We start from the raw sequence: 15000 nt of genomic DNA, 5'->3' as shown, positions 1-15000 counted from the left end.
AACCAGAACCGAAAAATTTCTTACAATTCCCAACCCTAGCCGTGGCCAAAAGTGATATTTGTTTTTAATGGCCCAACAAGTTTGATTAAACCATAAAAGTATTGGAAAATATTTTACATTTAAAAAAATTTAAATATGAGGAAAGAACAAGACGCTGAACTTGGTGAAGGTATTTATCTGACAAAATGATCGACAACGGCAACAGGTTTCATTTTAATATGAACAAAAACTGCATAAAAAAACAAAAAGCATAATCAGATATTAATATTTTGTTGGCTCTCTCTTGTTTTTGCATGTGTTTCTCTCTCTCTCTCTCTCTCTCTCTCTCTCTCTCTCTCTCTCTCTCTCTCTCACACTCACTCACTCACTCACTCACTCACTCACTCTCTATCTCTCACTCTCTCTCTCTCTCTCTCTCTCTCTCTCTCTCTCACTCTCACTCTCTCTCTCTCTCTCTCTCTCCGTCTCTCTCTCTCTCTCTCTCTCTCTCACTCACTCTCTCTCGCTCTCTCTCTCTCTCGCTCTCTCTCTCTCTCTCTGTTCTGACATGGTTCTTGGTGAAACTCTTACAGGGTTTCTGCAGGTTTCAATAAGTCAAATTTAAGACCTTTTTAAGACATTTTAAGACCATAGAGATTGAAGTTTAAGACCTACACGACGCATTATCTAAGTTAGATAGATAGTAACCTCGGGATCATTATCTATCTATCCATCTAGGATTATCTGATGTGTGTGTGTGTGTGTGTGTGTGAGAGAGAGAGAAAGGTAGATATTTTTTTTATAGAAAATTGTACTTTTGCATATTATACTGTAAAAACACAATTATTGTTGATTTTAGTTGATCATAACTAGAGAGGAAATGATGAGATGTTTAAAGATGATTAAATCCTGTTCAGAAAGTACTAATACTACAGAATGAAGTCAATTCAACAGGTTTTATGTGGAAAAAAAGGAAATAACAAATTGATTAGCATCAATATGCACTTTTTGTTCACGTGAACATTAAAATACCATTAAAAGTGATGGCCAGATTTTAAAAGAGTGTCTTGCAGCATGTTATCTACTAACCTGTACAAGTTCAAATAAAGCTTTGACAAAAAAGCTTTTACACAAAGATAAACCTCATATTTCAGCCTTTAAATAATTTGTTATAAAAAGAATGGGTCAAAAAAGATAAATTACTGACATTTACACATTAGCTTATATTTATTAGTAGTGTTTGTGTGCACCCCCGTCCTTCATGTTGACTGAGCTCTCAGTGTTGTTATGGACAGGGGTGATTGGTTGGTTCCTGTCACATGACCTGCGGTGCGTTTGCGGCATTCTGAAAAGTTTAGATTTTTTTCATCTCGTTGCGCCTGGTAAAGCTTCATGCGCACCTACATTTGAACAAACTTGAGCGCACAAAAGCCGCGATATGTGAACGGCCTCTGGTGAGCTAGCTCAGATCAGGCGAGCGGCGGGTGGGAGACCCCTGCTCTAGGGCTCCGCTGCGTAGGCTACAACTCCAGACTGTTTGGCTACTTTGTAATAACTTTCTGCGGCCAGCGTTTCTGGAAATGAACGAGGGTAAACACTTTTTTAGACCTGACTAAATGAAATTTAAGACCTAGGATGAAAATCTGGCCGTTTTTAAGACTTTTTAAGGCTTTAAATTTAAAGTTCCGAATTTGAGACTTTTTAAGACCCCGCGGAAACCCTGTCTTATCATCTCTGATGTCTTCCTTCAGAAACAGCAGCCCGTTTCCAACCCAAGGCTTTTTGGCATCGTCAGAGCAACATCTGTGTGAGTGTGTGTGTGTGTGTGTGGCCCTGGACGCTGGGCAATCCAGCAGAAACCCTCAGTGAGTGAGTCGAGGAAGATAAGCTGTACCTCGGCATGAGGGTAACGTGGCGCTCCAGGTGCCGTTGAGGGTGCAGGTCCGGATAAACACACTCCCGTTCTCCATCACGAACCCGGGCTGGCAGGAGTACGACACGTTCTGTCCAACGGTGAAGTCCTCGCCCAACCTCAGACCGCTGGCGGGAACGCCTGGATCCCCACAGCTGATCACTGTTACACACACACACACAACATCATGAAACTGAGACACCACTGTACACACACAACATCACACACCACTGTACACACACATCATCATGAAACTGTCTCCAGGGGAAATATAACTACAGTAATAATTGTTGTGGTGTTACGGCTCTGATAATATAACGCTACCGCTGGAAAACGCCACATTTCCTCATCGTAATGTCAAAATATTATAATAGGACTCGTTCATGCAGCATTACCTCTCAGCAATAATATTCAGCAGTAAACAATCAGTTACAGGTCATAACACAATCTCGAACTATTGCTCGTGATCACACACACTGTTCAAAGCTTTCGGGTCAGTGCGATTTAAAAAAAAAAAAGCAAGGATGCATTAAATTGATCAAAAGTGAAAGTTCTCTTAAACTTTATTTTTTTAATCAAAGATTCCTGAGAAATAAAATATATCACGGTTTCCAAGTGTTTTCAACACTGATAATAATCATAAATGTTTCTTGATCATCAAATCCTCATATTAGAGTGATTTCTGAAGGATCATGTGACACTGAAGACTGGAGTAATGATGCTGAACATCAGCTTTGATCACAGGAATAAATTACACTTTACTGTATATTCACATAGAGAACAGATATTTTAAGTTGTAATAATATTTCCCAAATGGTAGTTTAAAATGAAGTAGTTTCTCGATCCACATCTAAAGAGCAGAATATGATGGACTTGAGTAAGTCACGACGCAGAAACACCCTAAAACACCCTAGCAACCATATAACATTTTCAAAATATAAATAACATTCACAGATGAATCGTGTATAAATAAGACCAGGAACATGCATTAATATGTACATCATATTTGATGAAGTCTGCATCATTAATTATGTTAATATCCTGTTTATTACTGTGAAGGTGCTTTGAAACATGAAGCGCTATAGAGATAAAGCTGACATGACTGGATAATCTATTTAAAAAAGGCCTAAATTTAATATTTATGAATGTGAATCACATATAAAATTCTGATTACACAGTTTTAACAGAGTAAACTAATGAACTTAATGTGATTCACATTTTTAAATGAAACAGATCAGATTTCTGTAATAGCACTAATAAACCAAATGCATTTTTAATACACAATAACCAGGCTTATATATTTATCATCAACAAATCCAATTTCTTTCAATCTCATACATTTCAACTAATTGAATATTACTTGTTCCACATCTAGTCATATTTGAACCACGTTCAAACTTTTTAACTAAATACATTTAATTGTTTTCACAATGAACAGATTTATTTGAAAAATATAAAAATCAAATCAAACAGATGCAAATATCAGTGTTATTTTATCACTGAAATACTATTATAGTTTTTATATGAAATGTTTTATTGTTTTTACTTTTAGATTTTCCATTTTCCATTTAATTTTCATTCATAATTAAAGTTTTAGTAATTTGTTGTGTTTATGTCATTTTTAATAGTTTTTTAATGGTGTCTATACATTTTTTTTCCAGTTTTAGTTTTAGTTAAATTAATAATGCTGAATAAAATAAGTTTCAGTTTTTTATTTCAGTAAACGCTTAATGTATTTTAAGTAATTAATTTTTTTTAATGGTTTTAGTATCAGTTGTAGTAGTTAACCCTGATAAAACAGTTAAACTGATGTTTTTGAGTGCAGAAATCTGCACCCATTTGATTAATGTCAAACTGGTATAACGTCAACGATTAAATGACATTTTAAAATGACAGATTCTCACTTTGTTCTGACTGAAATGGAACTTTTAAAATGCATGTGAACGCAGAGCATCAGGGGCGGGGCTTCCTGTTGGACCAATCAATGTCAGGCGGGGGGCGTGTCTGAAAACATTGATCATTTGTGCCATTCTGAAACACTGACTTCACCTTTAACATCCACAGTTTATCATGTCAGATCAACACAGAGCATCCCATCCGAGCGCTGAGTAATTCCTGCACTCCCCCGCTCATTATTCTCCACTGCCCGACATCAATCTCCCATTACACGTCAGTGAGAGATTGATTCTGCCTGTCAGCTCATCCTGCTATTACTTATACAGCGACGCTAATAAATCTGGCTGCATTAATGAGATTTCTCCTGAGGTCTGAGCAGCAACATCACTCCGTTTGGCTAATTACAAATGGACAGCTTGTTTCTATCCAAATCCTGGGGTGAGCCTTTTGGGACATTTTTGGGGGTTCTTTTTTCAGTGTTTGGGTAGTTATTGTGTTACTCAGATCCTGGGTCAGACATAACAACCCAGTGTTTGAGTAGTTTTTGTGTTACCCAGATCCTGGGTCAGACATAACAACCCAGTGTTTGAGTAGTTTTTGTGTTACCCAGATCCTGGGTCAGACATAACAACCCAGTGTTTGAGTAGTTTTTGTGTTACCCAGATCCTGGGTCAGACGTAACAACCCAGTGTTTGAGTAGTTTTTGTGTAACAAAGATCCTGGGTCAGACATAACAACCCAGTGTTTGAGTAGTTTTTGTGTAACAAAGATCCTGGGTCAGACATAACAACCCAGTGTTTGAGTAGTTTTTGTGTAACAAAGATCCTGGGTCAGACATAACAACCCAGTGTTTGAGTAGTTTTTGTGTAACAAAGATCCTGGGTCAGATGTAACAACCCAGTGTTTGAGTAGTTTTTGTGTAACCCAGATCCTGGGTCAGACGTAACAACCCAGTGTTTGAGTAGTTTTTGTGTAACAAAGATCCTGGGTCAGACATAACAACCCAGTGTTTGAGTAGTTTTTGTGTAACAAAGATCCTGGGTCAGATGTAACAACCCAGTGTTTGAGTAGTTTTTGTGTAACCCAGATCCTGGGTCAGACGTAACAACCCTGTGTTTGAGTAGTTTTTGTGTAACAAAGATCCTGGGTCAGACATAACAACCCAGTGTTTGAGTAGTTTTTGTGTAACAAAGATCCTGGGTCAGACATAACAACCCAGTGTTTGAGTAGTTTTTGTGTAACAAAGATCCTGGGTCAGACGTAACAACCCAGTGTTTGAGTAGTTTTTGTGTAACCCAGATCCTGGGTCAGACATAACAACCCAGTGTTTGAGTAGGTTTTGTGTAACAAAGATCCTGGGTCAGACGTAACAACCCAGTGTTTGAGTAGTGTTTGTGTAACCCAGATCCTGGGTCAGACGTAACAACCCAGAGTTTGAGTAGTTTTTGTGTTACCCAGATCCTGAGTCAGACGTAACAACCCAGTGTTTGGGTAGTTTTTGTGTTACCCAGATCCTGGGTCAGACGTAACAACCCAGTGTTTGGGTAGTTTTTGTGTAACCCAGATCCTGAGTCAGACGTAACAACCCAGTGTTTGGTTAGTTTTTGTGTTACAAAGATCCTGAGTCAGACGTAACAACCCAGTGTTTGAGTTGTTTTTGTGTAACCCAGATCCTGGGTCAGACGTAACAACCCAGTGTTTGAGTAGTGTTTGTGTAACCCAGATCCTGGGTCAGACATAACAACCCAGTGTTTGGGTAGTGTTTGTGTAACCCAGATCCTGGGTCAGACGTAACAACCCAGTGTTTGAGTAGTTTTTGTGTTACCCAGATTCTGAGTCAGACGTAACAACCCAGTGTTTGGGTAGTTTTTGTGTTACCCAGATCCTGGGTCAGACGTAACAACCCAGTGTTTGGGTAGTTTTTGTGTTACCCAGATCCTGAGTCAGACGTAACAACCCAGTGTTTGGTTAGTTTTTGTGTTACCCAGATCCTGGGTCAGACGTAACAACCCAGTGTTTTGGTAGTTTTTGTGTTACCCAGATCCTGGGTCAGACGTAACAACCCAGTGTTTGGTTAGTTTTTGTGTTACCCAGATCCTGGGTCAGACGTAACAACCCAGTGTTTTGGTAGTTTTTGTGTTACAAAGATCCTGAGTCAGACGTAACAACCCAGTGTTTGGTTAGTTTTTGTGTTACAAAGATCCTGAGTCAGACGTAACAACCCAGTGTTTGAGTAGTTTTTGTGTTACAAAGATCCTGAGTCAGACGTAACAACCCAGTATTTGGGTAGTTTTTGTGTAACCCAGATCCTGAGTCAGACGTAACAACCCAGTGTTTGGGTAGTTTTTGTGTAACCCAGACACAGTCTTACATATTGTACCTTTAAGTTAATCAGTAGACATTAATTCATATATGAAGTAAAAAAATAATTAGCGAGTATTATTGTAAGAATCAACTATGCTGGGTTAAATACACAACCCAATTTGCTGGGTAAAATGAACCCAACATGTGTTCTGTCCTACATTTACCCAGCTCTTGCGTTGAAAACAACCCAGTGTTTTTTAGAGTGAAGAAACACAGAAAAAAGAACAGATTAAGGAGGATTTGAACTCTTACGGGTGCAGTTGGGCTCGGCGCCAGACCAGGTCCCGTTGGCCAGGCACTGCCGAGATGGAGAACCGGAGAGACGGTATCCTTCCACACACGAGTAGATGATGGAGTGAGAGAAACTAGTGCCATGAACACGCAAGATCTGCCCGTTAGCCGGAGTCCCAGGATTCCCACACTGAACAGCTGTTGGATGGAAAAGATTCACTTCAGTTCACATTTATTTGTATAACGCTTTCACAATACACATCGTTTCGAAGCAGCTTCACAGAAAATGCATTACAATTCCGCTTTGTTCTGACGGAAATGGAACTTTTAAAATGCATGTGAACGCAGAGCATCAGGGGGCGGGGCTTCCTGTTCGACCAATCAATGTCAGGCGGGGGGGGGGGTCCACATTACAATTTACAGTGATCTGTTATCAGAGGAAACTGTCTAAGTTATGTATTTCAGAAATGTACATATACAAAGTCACAGTTAGCTAAAAATGTATTAATTTAAACAATGTAATAATTTAAGGCAGAAACAATGAGTTCGTTGAAGTAATGAATACTTGATTAGCATTAGTAGAGAATCACTCGAGTCTTTTCTTCCATGAAAATGAATATGCTTGTGATTAAAAGGAAGTATTTGCATAAAATGGCATTGCAGACATTCTGAGAATTTGCCTTGGGCCAGTTAACTAAAACTAAAACTATTAAAAATCACTTTTGGTAATTAAAAAATAAAGCTGACATAAAATCAAACATAAATATTAGATGAAAAACTTGAAAATATTAGATGAAAAACAAAATGTGGCCAAGGCGAATAACTGAAATAATATAAGTTTATAAGAAATAAAATAAGTGTAAGTTGAGGTACTTTTTGGTCTCTACTAGAACAGGTTTTCCTGCTTGAATGTTGATTATTTCCTCATATTCTCCATTGTTGCGGCTCCTCTCTTCCCAGTCTGTCAGTAACGCTCTGTTTACTTCCTGTCTCTATGAAGCCCCTCCTTCTGAAAAGCACACTGTGCTCTGATTGGTCGGCTGGATCAGTGTGTTGTGATTGGTCGAGCGCTTAGACTAGATTGTGTTTGGGAAATGTCCCGCCCCTTACCATAACCGCCAGTTTAACACACTACTAACTAACTCAACCAGGCCCCGCCCCTTTATTCTGCGCATTAATTATTATAATGAGGAATATTGTGACGTGTTCGTTCCCGGGAGAAACTCAAGACTACACTGGAGGCGTTTCAGGAGTTCAGGAACACTGACTCTGATATAGAGAAGAACTCCTGCTGGAGGGACTTTGGAAACTTCTTTCATGCAGAATAGGTCCTTTTTAATAAATAACATAAATGATACTAAAATAATCACTCAAGCTCAGCCACTTTAAGTCAATTAGATTATCCTGCATTGATTATTCGAGCCCAGAATGTGTCTAATAGATTTCCTTGAGTTTTGGTCAATGGGTCGAGTGGGTTAAATCACGGAGAGATGTTGGTGTTTGTTCAGCCTGGAAAATCACAGTGTGGCATGATGGGATTTAATGCAAGACAAGCTGTTTGACCAGAGCTGCGCAGCAAAAACATTCAAGCTTGAGAAGTTTCCGCCTCCTGGGACCTGAACGCTAACAATCTGTTTTATGGCCCAGCAATAACCCGTCACCCTCGGGACGACACGGACAATGCGGAGAGAATACACTCCTGCCATTTGCTCCGGTGCAAGGTTGTGTTTAGCAGGGATTACAGGACACCGTGACACCGGCTCGCCTGATGCGTATCACTGTCAGTCTTCCCGTCTCTCTCGAAACCAACACTCAAAAAATACATGTTTGCCTCTTGTTCAGTTTAATTCATCAAAATAAGCTCAAGTAACAAGATTTTAACTTAATTTAATTGTGTTCAGTCAACGTAAGATATTTAAAACCAGTGGCGTAACTTTGTTTTAAAAAGTGGGTGGGACAGGTGTGTGTGTGTGTGTGTGTGTGTGAGTGTGTGTGTGTGTGAAATCAAGTACATTGGGTTTAATTTGTCGTTTAATGAGATCTACTAATATTGTTAATCTTCACGTGAATTCATGGTAAAGTGGCAGAACGTTTCAGCGTGTCAGAGCTTTTCGGGTTTTAATCTGCACTCGTATCGTTTTTTTCCCACATCAAACACGGATGTGTTCATTAGTGGTTGTATATTAAGCAGGGACGCGTTTGTTTTGTGATTTCACCGGAACGAATAGACAGTCTCCGCAACGGCGTTACGCGATAGATTAAAGCGTCCGCAAATTACGGCTATGTTTAAAACTGAAGTTTACTTAATTAATTTGTGTGATCATTTTTGTTGACAACTAACTGGGCAGAGGATCTGTAGTTCCCAGCATGCTTTGCAAGGGACTGCATTAGGAGGGTGAATTCAGGGATTAAAGTGTTATTTTATGTGTTTTTCAGTAAATGGAAAGACGTTGTTAGTTAATGTTAGTGTTTAATGTTCAGTTATGCGAGGACTTTCTGTAATGTGTTTTTAATTCTGTGGTTACCATTATGCAGAAGAGTGGCGACTGTGTTCAGGCATTCAGTATTCACTATATATGCATTAATCCTCACACTTGGACCTACATAAGTCATATTTTTTTGATACTATGTAAAAAGTGGTTTTAATTTAAATGAACGCAAGTATTTCACTGGAAGAAACTGTAGAGTCAAGTTAGCTAAAATTATAATGATGGCAAATTTATTGGCAGGACAAAAATTAAACGTATAGTTATCCTGACAAAATGTTCTCTCTTAGGCATGGCAAAACTTTATCTAGTAGGAAATTACACTTTCTTTTTTAGTAGTCATGACTAAATGATTTTAAGTTCATACAACAAGATTACAACAAATCATTTCATTCACTCTCCATTTCATCATGTGGAGAGGCTTTCCTTAATTTAATTAAGTTCGTTCAACAGTTTATTTTTTTGAGTGAACACTGAAGTGATTAACCTGCAGTTCATCCACTGGGCACTAGAGGCCGGCTGCAGAAGAGAGTCAATCCCATAAACCCCCATGTTAAAATGCCCAACTTTACGGCAGAAAAACACATGTTTACAGCCTGGTGCAAAAAGTGGTTTTGGTCTATATAGCTAATGTTGCCCTTCATGACGACTGTGAGACTGTGTTTTTTTTTTTATAACTCATCCGTTTAAATTATATTAAGCCTTAAAGTTCTGCATAATTAAGGGCGTGGCCACTTGAGTGACAGGTGGATTTACCATCGGTTGCACACATCTGCCATGTTTTGTAGTTTTTTAACATTTTTTACTTGTGTTTGTAGTTCCTCCTCCAAAGCGCAGTGGATTGTGGGTAATATTAGCCGTTATAATGAGCAAGGATCCACACTTTGAAAATCCACCGGAAATAGTAGACCATCGGGCACACTCTTTTCAACATACTATGCTTTGGGACGCACTTATTCTAATCTCACACACTGTTTAGGATAGACGCAGGGATGCATTATTGACTCATGTTTGCAGGTGGGCTTTGGGCTTCAGAAATGCCCTTCAGAAACACTACGCCAATATTTATTTACAGTCTATAGCACACATTTGTTGCATCTCAGTTCACCTACTTATGTACTACGCCCTAAAAGTATGTTCTCTTTTTGTGATGAAAAACTTTGGGACATACGATCATGTCATACAATTGTGTCTTTAACAGTTGCTCTCAGTTGCATTAAACTGACCTGTCAATCATCCAGTCGCATTAAACTGACCTGTCAATAATCCAGTCGCATTAAACTGCTAAAATCCTCCAAATAAAAACACATGCACGTGTAACGCCGCCTCTGACTCACGTTTGCAGGTGGGCTGCCGGCCCGACCACGTGGCGTTGGGGAAGCAGATGCGCTCGGCCGAGCCGTAGAGTGTGTGTCCCGTGGAGCAGGTGAAGCGCACTTTAGCGTGTTGCTGGAAGCTTCCCTCCTCTCGCATGGCGTGAGCCGGCGTTCCCGGATCCCCACAGCCGCCTCTCTTATCACCTGAGGAACAGAAACACTCGTCTGCAAACCGCATTTGACCAGATAACAGAGAACATGCTTTTTTCTGCAAGGAGAGAAACAAACTGCATGTCTCTTCTGGGGGAAAACAGGGACAGTGAGTCTCTCTGGAAGTGTGTGAAACCCATGTCTGAACCGGCAGATATTATTACAACATCATAAACCACAAACAACTGGCTCATTCTGACTGTACAATATACATGGATACTCCCTGAATAAATAAATACATAAATAAATAAATAAAATACACAGATATGCAATATTGATTTGACTGTATTAATAATATACAGTGGTGGTCAGAATTAATGGCACCCCTGATAAATATGATAAAAAATGGCTGTAAAAACTAAATCTGCATCGTTTATCCTTTTGATCTTTCCTTCAAAAAATACGCAAAAATCGAACCTTTCATTGAAGTAAAAGAATTGAAATTGGGGGTAAATCACATGAAATAAATGTTTTTCTCCAAAACACGTCGGCCACAATTATTGGCACCCCTAGAATTTTTTATGAGAAAAATATCTCTGAAGTATATTCCCATTAATATTTACCTTTATTTAGCACACCATGAAACTGTCCAGCTATGACTTCTTGTTTCACAGGGTTTAAATATGACGAATACACAAAGGACAGATTCCCTTAATCATCACATCACAATGAGTAAAACCACAGAATATAGTTCTGATGTGCAGCAAAAGATTGTTGAGCTTCACAAAATAGAAAGTGGCTGTAAAAAAATATCAAAAAAATTGAAAATCCCCATTTTGACCATCAGGGCAATAATTAAGAAGTTATAATCAACTAAAGATGTTACGAATCTGCCAGGAAGAGGACGTGTGTCTATATTATCTTAATGGACGGTGAGGAGGAAAGTTTGAGTGGCCAAAGACTCTTCAAGGATCACAGATGGAGAATTGCAGAGATTACTGGAGTCTTGGGGTCAGAAAGCCTAAACAAAAATGATCAAACAACCCCTACATCCCCACATGTTGTTTGGGAGGGTTTCAGGAAAAATCCTCCTCGCTCCTCCAGAAATAACCTCCAGCATATTCAGTGGTCAGACACGACTGGATCTTCAAAAGGGACTGGATTCTGTGGTCAGATGAAACAAAAAAAGGGCTTTTTAGCAGCAAACCCAGCAGATGTGTTCGGTGCAAACAGGGATGAAGAGTCCCCCATGCCTACGGTTAAATACACTGCTGGATCTTATATGTTGTGGCCTATTTATTTGCTGGAGGTCCTGGACATCTTGTTCAGATACATGGTATTATGGATTCTAGCAAATACCAACAGATAAAAAATCTAAACCTGACGGCCTCTGCTAGAAATCTTATAATGGGCCGTGGTTGGGTCTTCCATCAGGACAACGGTCCAAAACAAACATCAAAATCAACACAAAAATGGGTCACTGAGCACAGAATGAAGCTTCTGCCCTGACCGTCCCAGTCCCCTGACCTGATGAGTGGGCTGAACTGAAGAGGAGAAGCACCAACATGAACTTGTGAATCTGAAGGATCTGGAGAGATTCTGTATGGAGGAATGGTCTCTGATCTCTCGTCAGGTGTTCTCCAAACTCATCAGGCATTATAGAAGAAGACTCAGAGCTGGTATCTTGTCAAAAGGAGATTGCAAAAAGTATTTAATAACAGGGTGCCAATAATTGTGGCCGACGTGTTTTGGAGAAAAACATTTATTTTATAATGTGATTTACCCCCCACTTTCAGTTCTTTTACTTCAATGAAAGGTGAGATTGTTGTGAATTTTTTGAATGAAAGATCAAAAGGATAAACAATGCAGATTTATTTTTTACAGCCATTTTTGATCATATTTACCAGGGGTGCCATTAATTTTGACCACCACTGTATATGCATATGCGTATATATATATATATGCTTCAATATTTTTAGTGAAAAGCCCAAAAATTGACAAAAATGTTTTGTAAAATGTCTGTATTGTTTTTTACAGAAATTAATATTTTATTGAGCAAAGACACATTAAACAGATCAAACGTGACAGTAGAGACTTTTACATTTAACGCAAAAGATTTATTTTAAATAAATGCTGTTCTTCTGAATGTTCAGTTCTAAACTAAAAAATTACACAACATTGATATTAATAATCATAAATGTTTCTTGAGCATCAAATCATCATATTAGAGTGATTTGTGAAGGATCATGTGACACTGAAGACTGGAGTAATGATGCTGAACATTCAGCTTTGATCACAGGAATAAATTACACTTTACTATATATTCACATAGAAAGCAGATATTTTACAATGTAAAAATATTTATCAATTTGTACTGTATTTTTGATCAGATAAATGCAGCCTTGGTGAGCAGAAGAGACAAAAACATTAAAAAATATACATTTTTCCAATAAACATCTCTACAACAACTACATATATTTTTCAATAATATTACCTCTCCAGTACGTACCAGAAATGAATGAACTAGAATTAAATATGACTATTCCCACCAGCCATGTCAAAACATCCACATGAAATCTAGACATTTCATTTGAAGTCCACATCTCTTTTCTCACCCTTCAAAACTCAAACTCAGAAGTAAATGTTGATCACAGATGTGACCGTTGGGATTAAATGGACTGAAGAAAGTCGAAATCATATTACATTTGGACAGACCAGCTGACTGATGTTGTCACGGAACGCTCACTCACGCCACCCTCTGGTTTCACTCGCTCCCTCTCTCCTGAATATAAGCACTTCCCAGCACTCCCTCCGTCATTAGCACCTTCCATCCCTGCCTTCTCTGATCACCATTATCACCGTCACCTGTTCATCATCATCTTCCCCTTTATCTGGACTGTGTCTTCCGTTGTTCTGTGCGAAGTCTTGTTTTGCTCTGCGGACATTACCAAGCATACTCTCCTACTTGCCGTGTGTTTCTGAACCTTGATCTTTGCCTGGACTCTGGACTCTGTGAACCTTTGCTGCCCGCCCCGACCTCTGCCTGTGTCTGACCTTGAGTACTGGATTGTCCCTTTGATTACTGCTGTTCTCAGTTTATGTCTGCCTACCCGTGTTAATAAAGTCTTGCAAATGGATCCCTCTGCCTCAGCCTCAGCATTACAGATGTATTACAGACATTATAAATACGAGTGGAATTGGCTTCATTTGCTGCTGGATAAAGAGCAGTTCAGGATCTCAGTGGAAACACTCGCTCTGTTCCCCGAGCTGTCAATCATAACGCAGCCTCAGAAGATGAACTTTCTGTGCATGAAAATACTCTTGGACTGAGCTTACACTGTAAAATATGATCGTGATTTTAATGGTAAAAGACCGTAAAAATGCTAGTGAAAAACGGTTAATTAGTTGACAGAAAGTTTCCGTACTATATACGGTGAATAACTGTGATAGATACATTTAATGTAATTTTACAGTAAAATACCGTTAAATGTACTTTTTTTTTTTTTTTTTACAGTAGAACGTCGTTGTATAATTTACAGTGAAAAAACGTACACTGACATTCCCCATTCCCACAATTCCCTACGTGGCACTTCAAATTTGATGTATTTTTAATGTTATATATGTATATATGTGTGTGTATATATACATATATACTGTTTCTACATAGTTTTTCTTAGTTTTTTCTAATCAGTTATGTACATTAGGGTTTTATGTTACATTTAATGTTGTTAAATTAATGTTTATTGCTTTTTTAAAATGGCATGTGTGTCACCATGATGGTGTTCAGTGTGTGTATGAATGACACTGTGCAGATTCTGTATATTAATATTAACTTTCTCATCTTGTGGAAAAGCTTTGATTGATCATGTGACTCTCATCACCGCTGTGATTGGTGGTTGTCAGTGTATTACAATGATACAAAACAGATATTAGTACTTCAATAGATCGGTACATTAACATTATATCAGATAATTAAATATGTGTTTTTTTTACTGTAAATTTAAGTTAAGTCTAAAATAAACCTAAAATGTTGCAACCATATTTTTTTTTTTTACGGTAGATTCACCACCACCACACCTGACGTTTCTTTACCGTGAATTTAACAGATTATTTTTTACAGTGTACACAATCTTTTTGCTCACCTTACTTGTATGATTAGGTAGAGATATGAACTCTGACAGCCAATAGAAAAGTAAAAACAATGACAAAACATATTTATTTGGGTAACAATTTATTTATTTATTTATTTATGTAGACATTCTACTGACTAGAAGTAACTTTGCAATTACATGTGAACTTATTCTAATAACCCAAACAGTCGACTAATACTCTAATGCAAAGTTACTTATAGTAGAACATCTAAACTGGACCATCACAATAAAGTGCAACCTTTACTTGTTTTAGGAATGTTTAGATGTTTATTGGGAAAAAAGACAAAAATACTGATTTTTTATGTTTTTAAAAGAAGTCTCTTCTGCTCACCAAGGCTGCATTTATTTGATCATTTGTTTTCTATGTGAATATACAGTAAAGTGTAATTTATTCCTGTGATCAAAGCTGAATGTTCAGCATCATTACTCCAGTCTTCAGTGTCACATGACCCTTCAGGAATCATTCTAATATGATGATTTGATGATCAAGAAACATATGTGATTATTATCATTTT

General features: G+C 38.2%; 1 protein-coding gene across 1 annotated transcript in view; it reads right to left on the bottom strand.

Annotated features, from left to right (window-relative positions):
- csmd3a (CUB and Sushi multiple domains 3a) overlaps positions 1–15000 on the bottom strand; it is a 317979-nt gene that overhangs the window by 43096 nt on the left and 259883 nt on the right. The window contains exons 56-58 of the mRNA XM_084386048.1: positions 10206–10388; positions 6404–6580; positions 1874–2053 (exon numbers count right to left, since the gene is read on the bottom strand). Of these exons, the coding sequence (XP_084242174.1) occupies positions 1874–2053; positions 6404–6580; positions 10206–10388 (540 nt within the window). The remainder of the gene's footprint in view (positions 1–1873; positions 2054–6403; positions 6581–10205; positions 10389–15000) is intronic.

The sequence above is a fragment of the Rutilus rutilus genome (genome assembly GCF_951802725.1).
Source record: "Rutilus rutilus genome assembly, chromosome: 17".
NCBI classification, from domain to species: domain Eukaryota; kingdom Metazoa; phylum Chordata; class Actinopteri; order Cypriniformes; family Leuciscidae; genus Rutilus; species Rutilus rutilus.
This window is presented reverse-complemented; position numbering and strand designations above follow the sequence as displayed.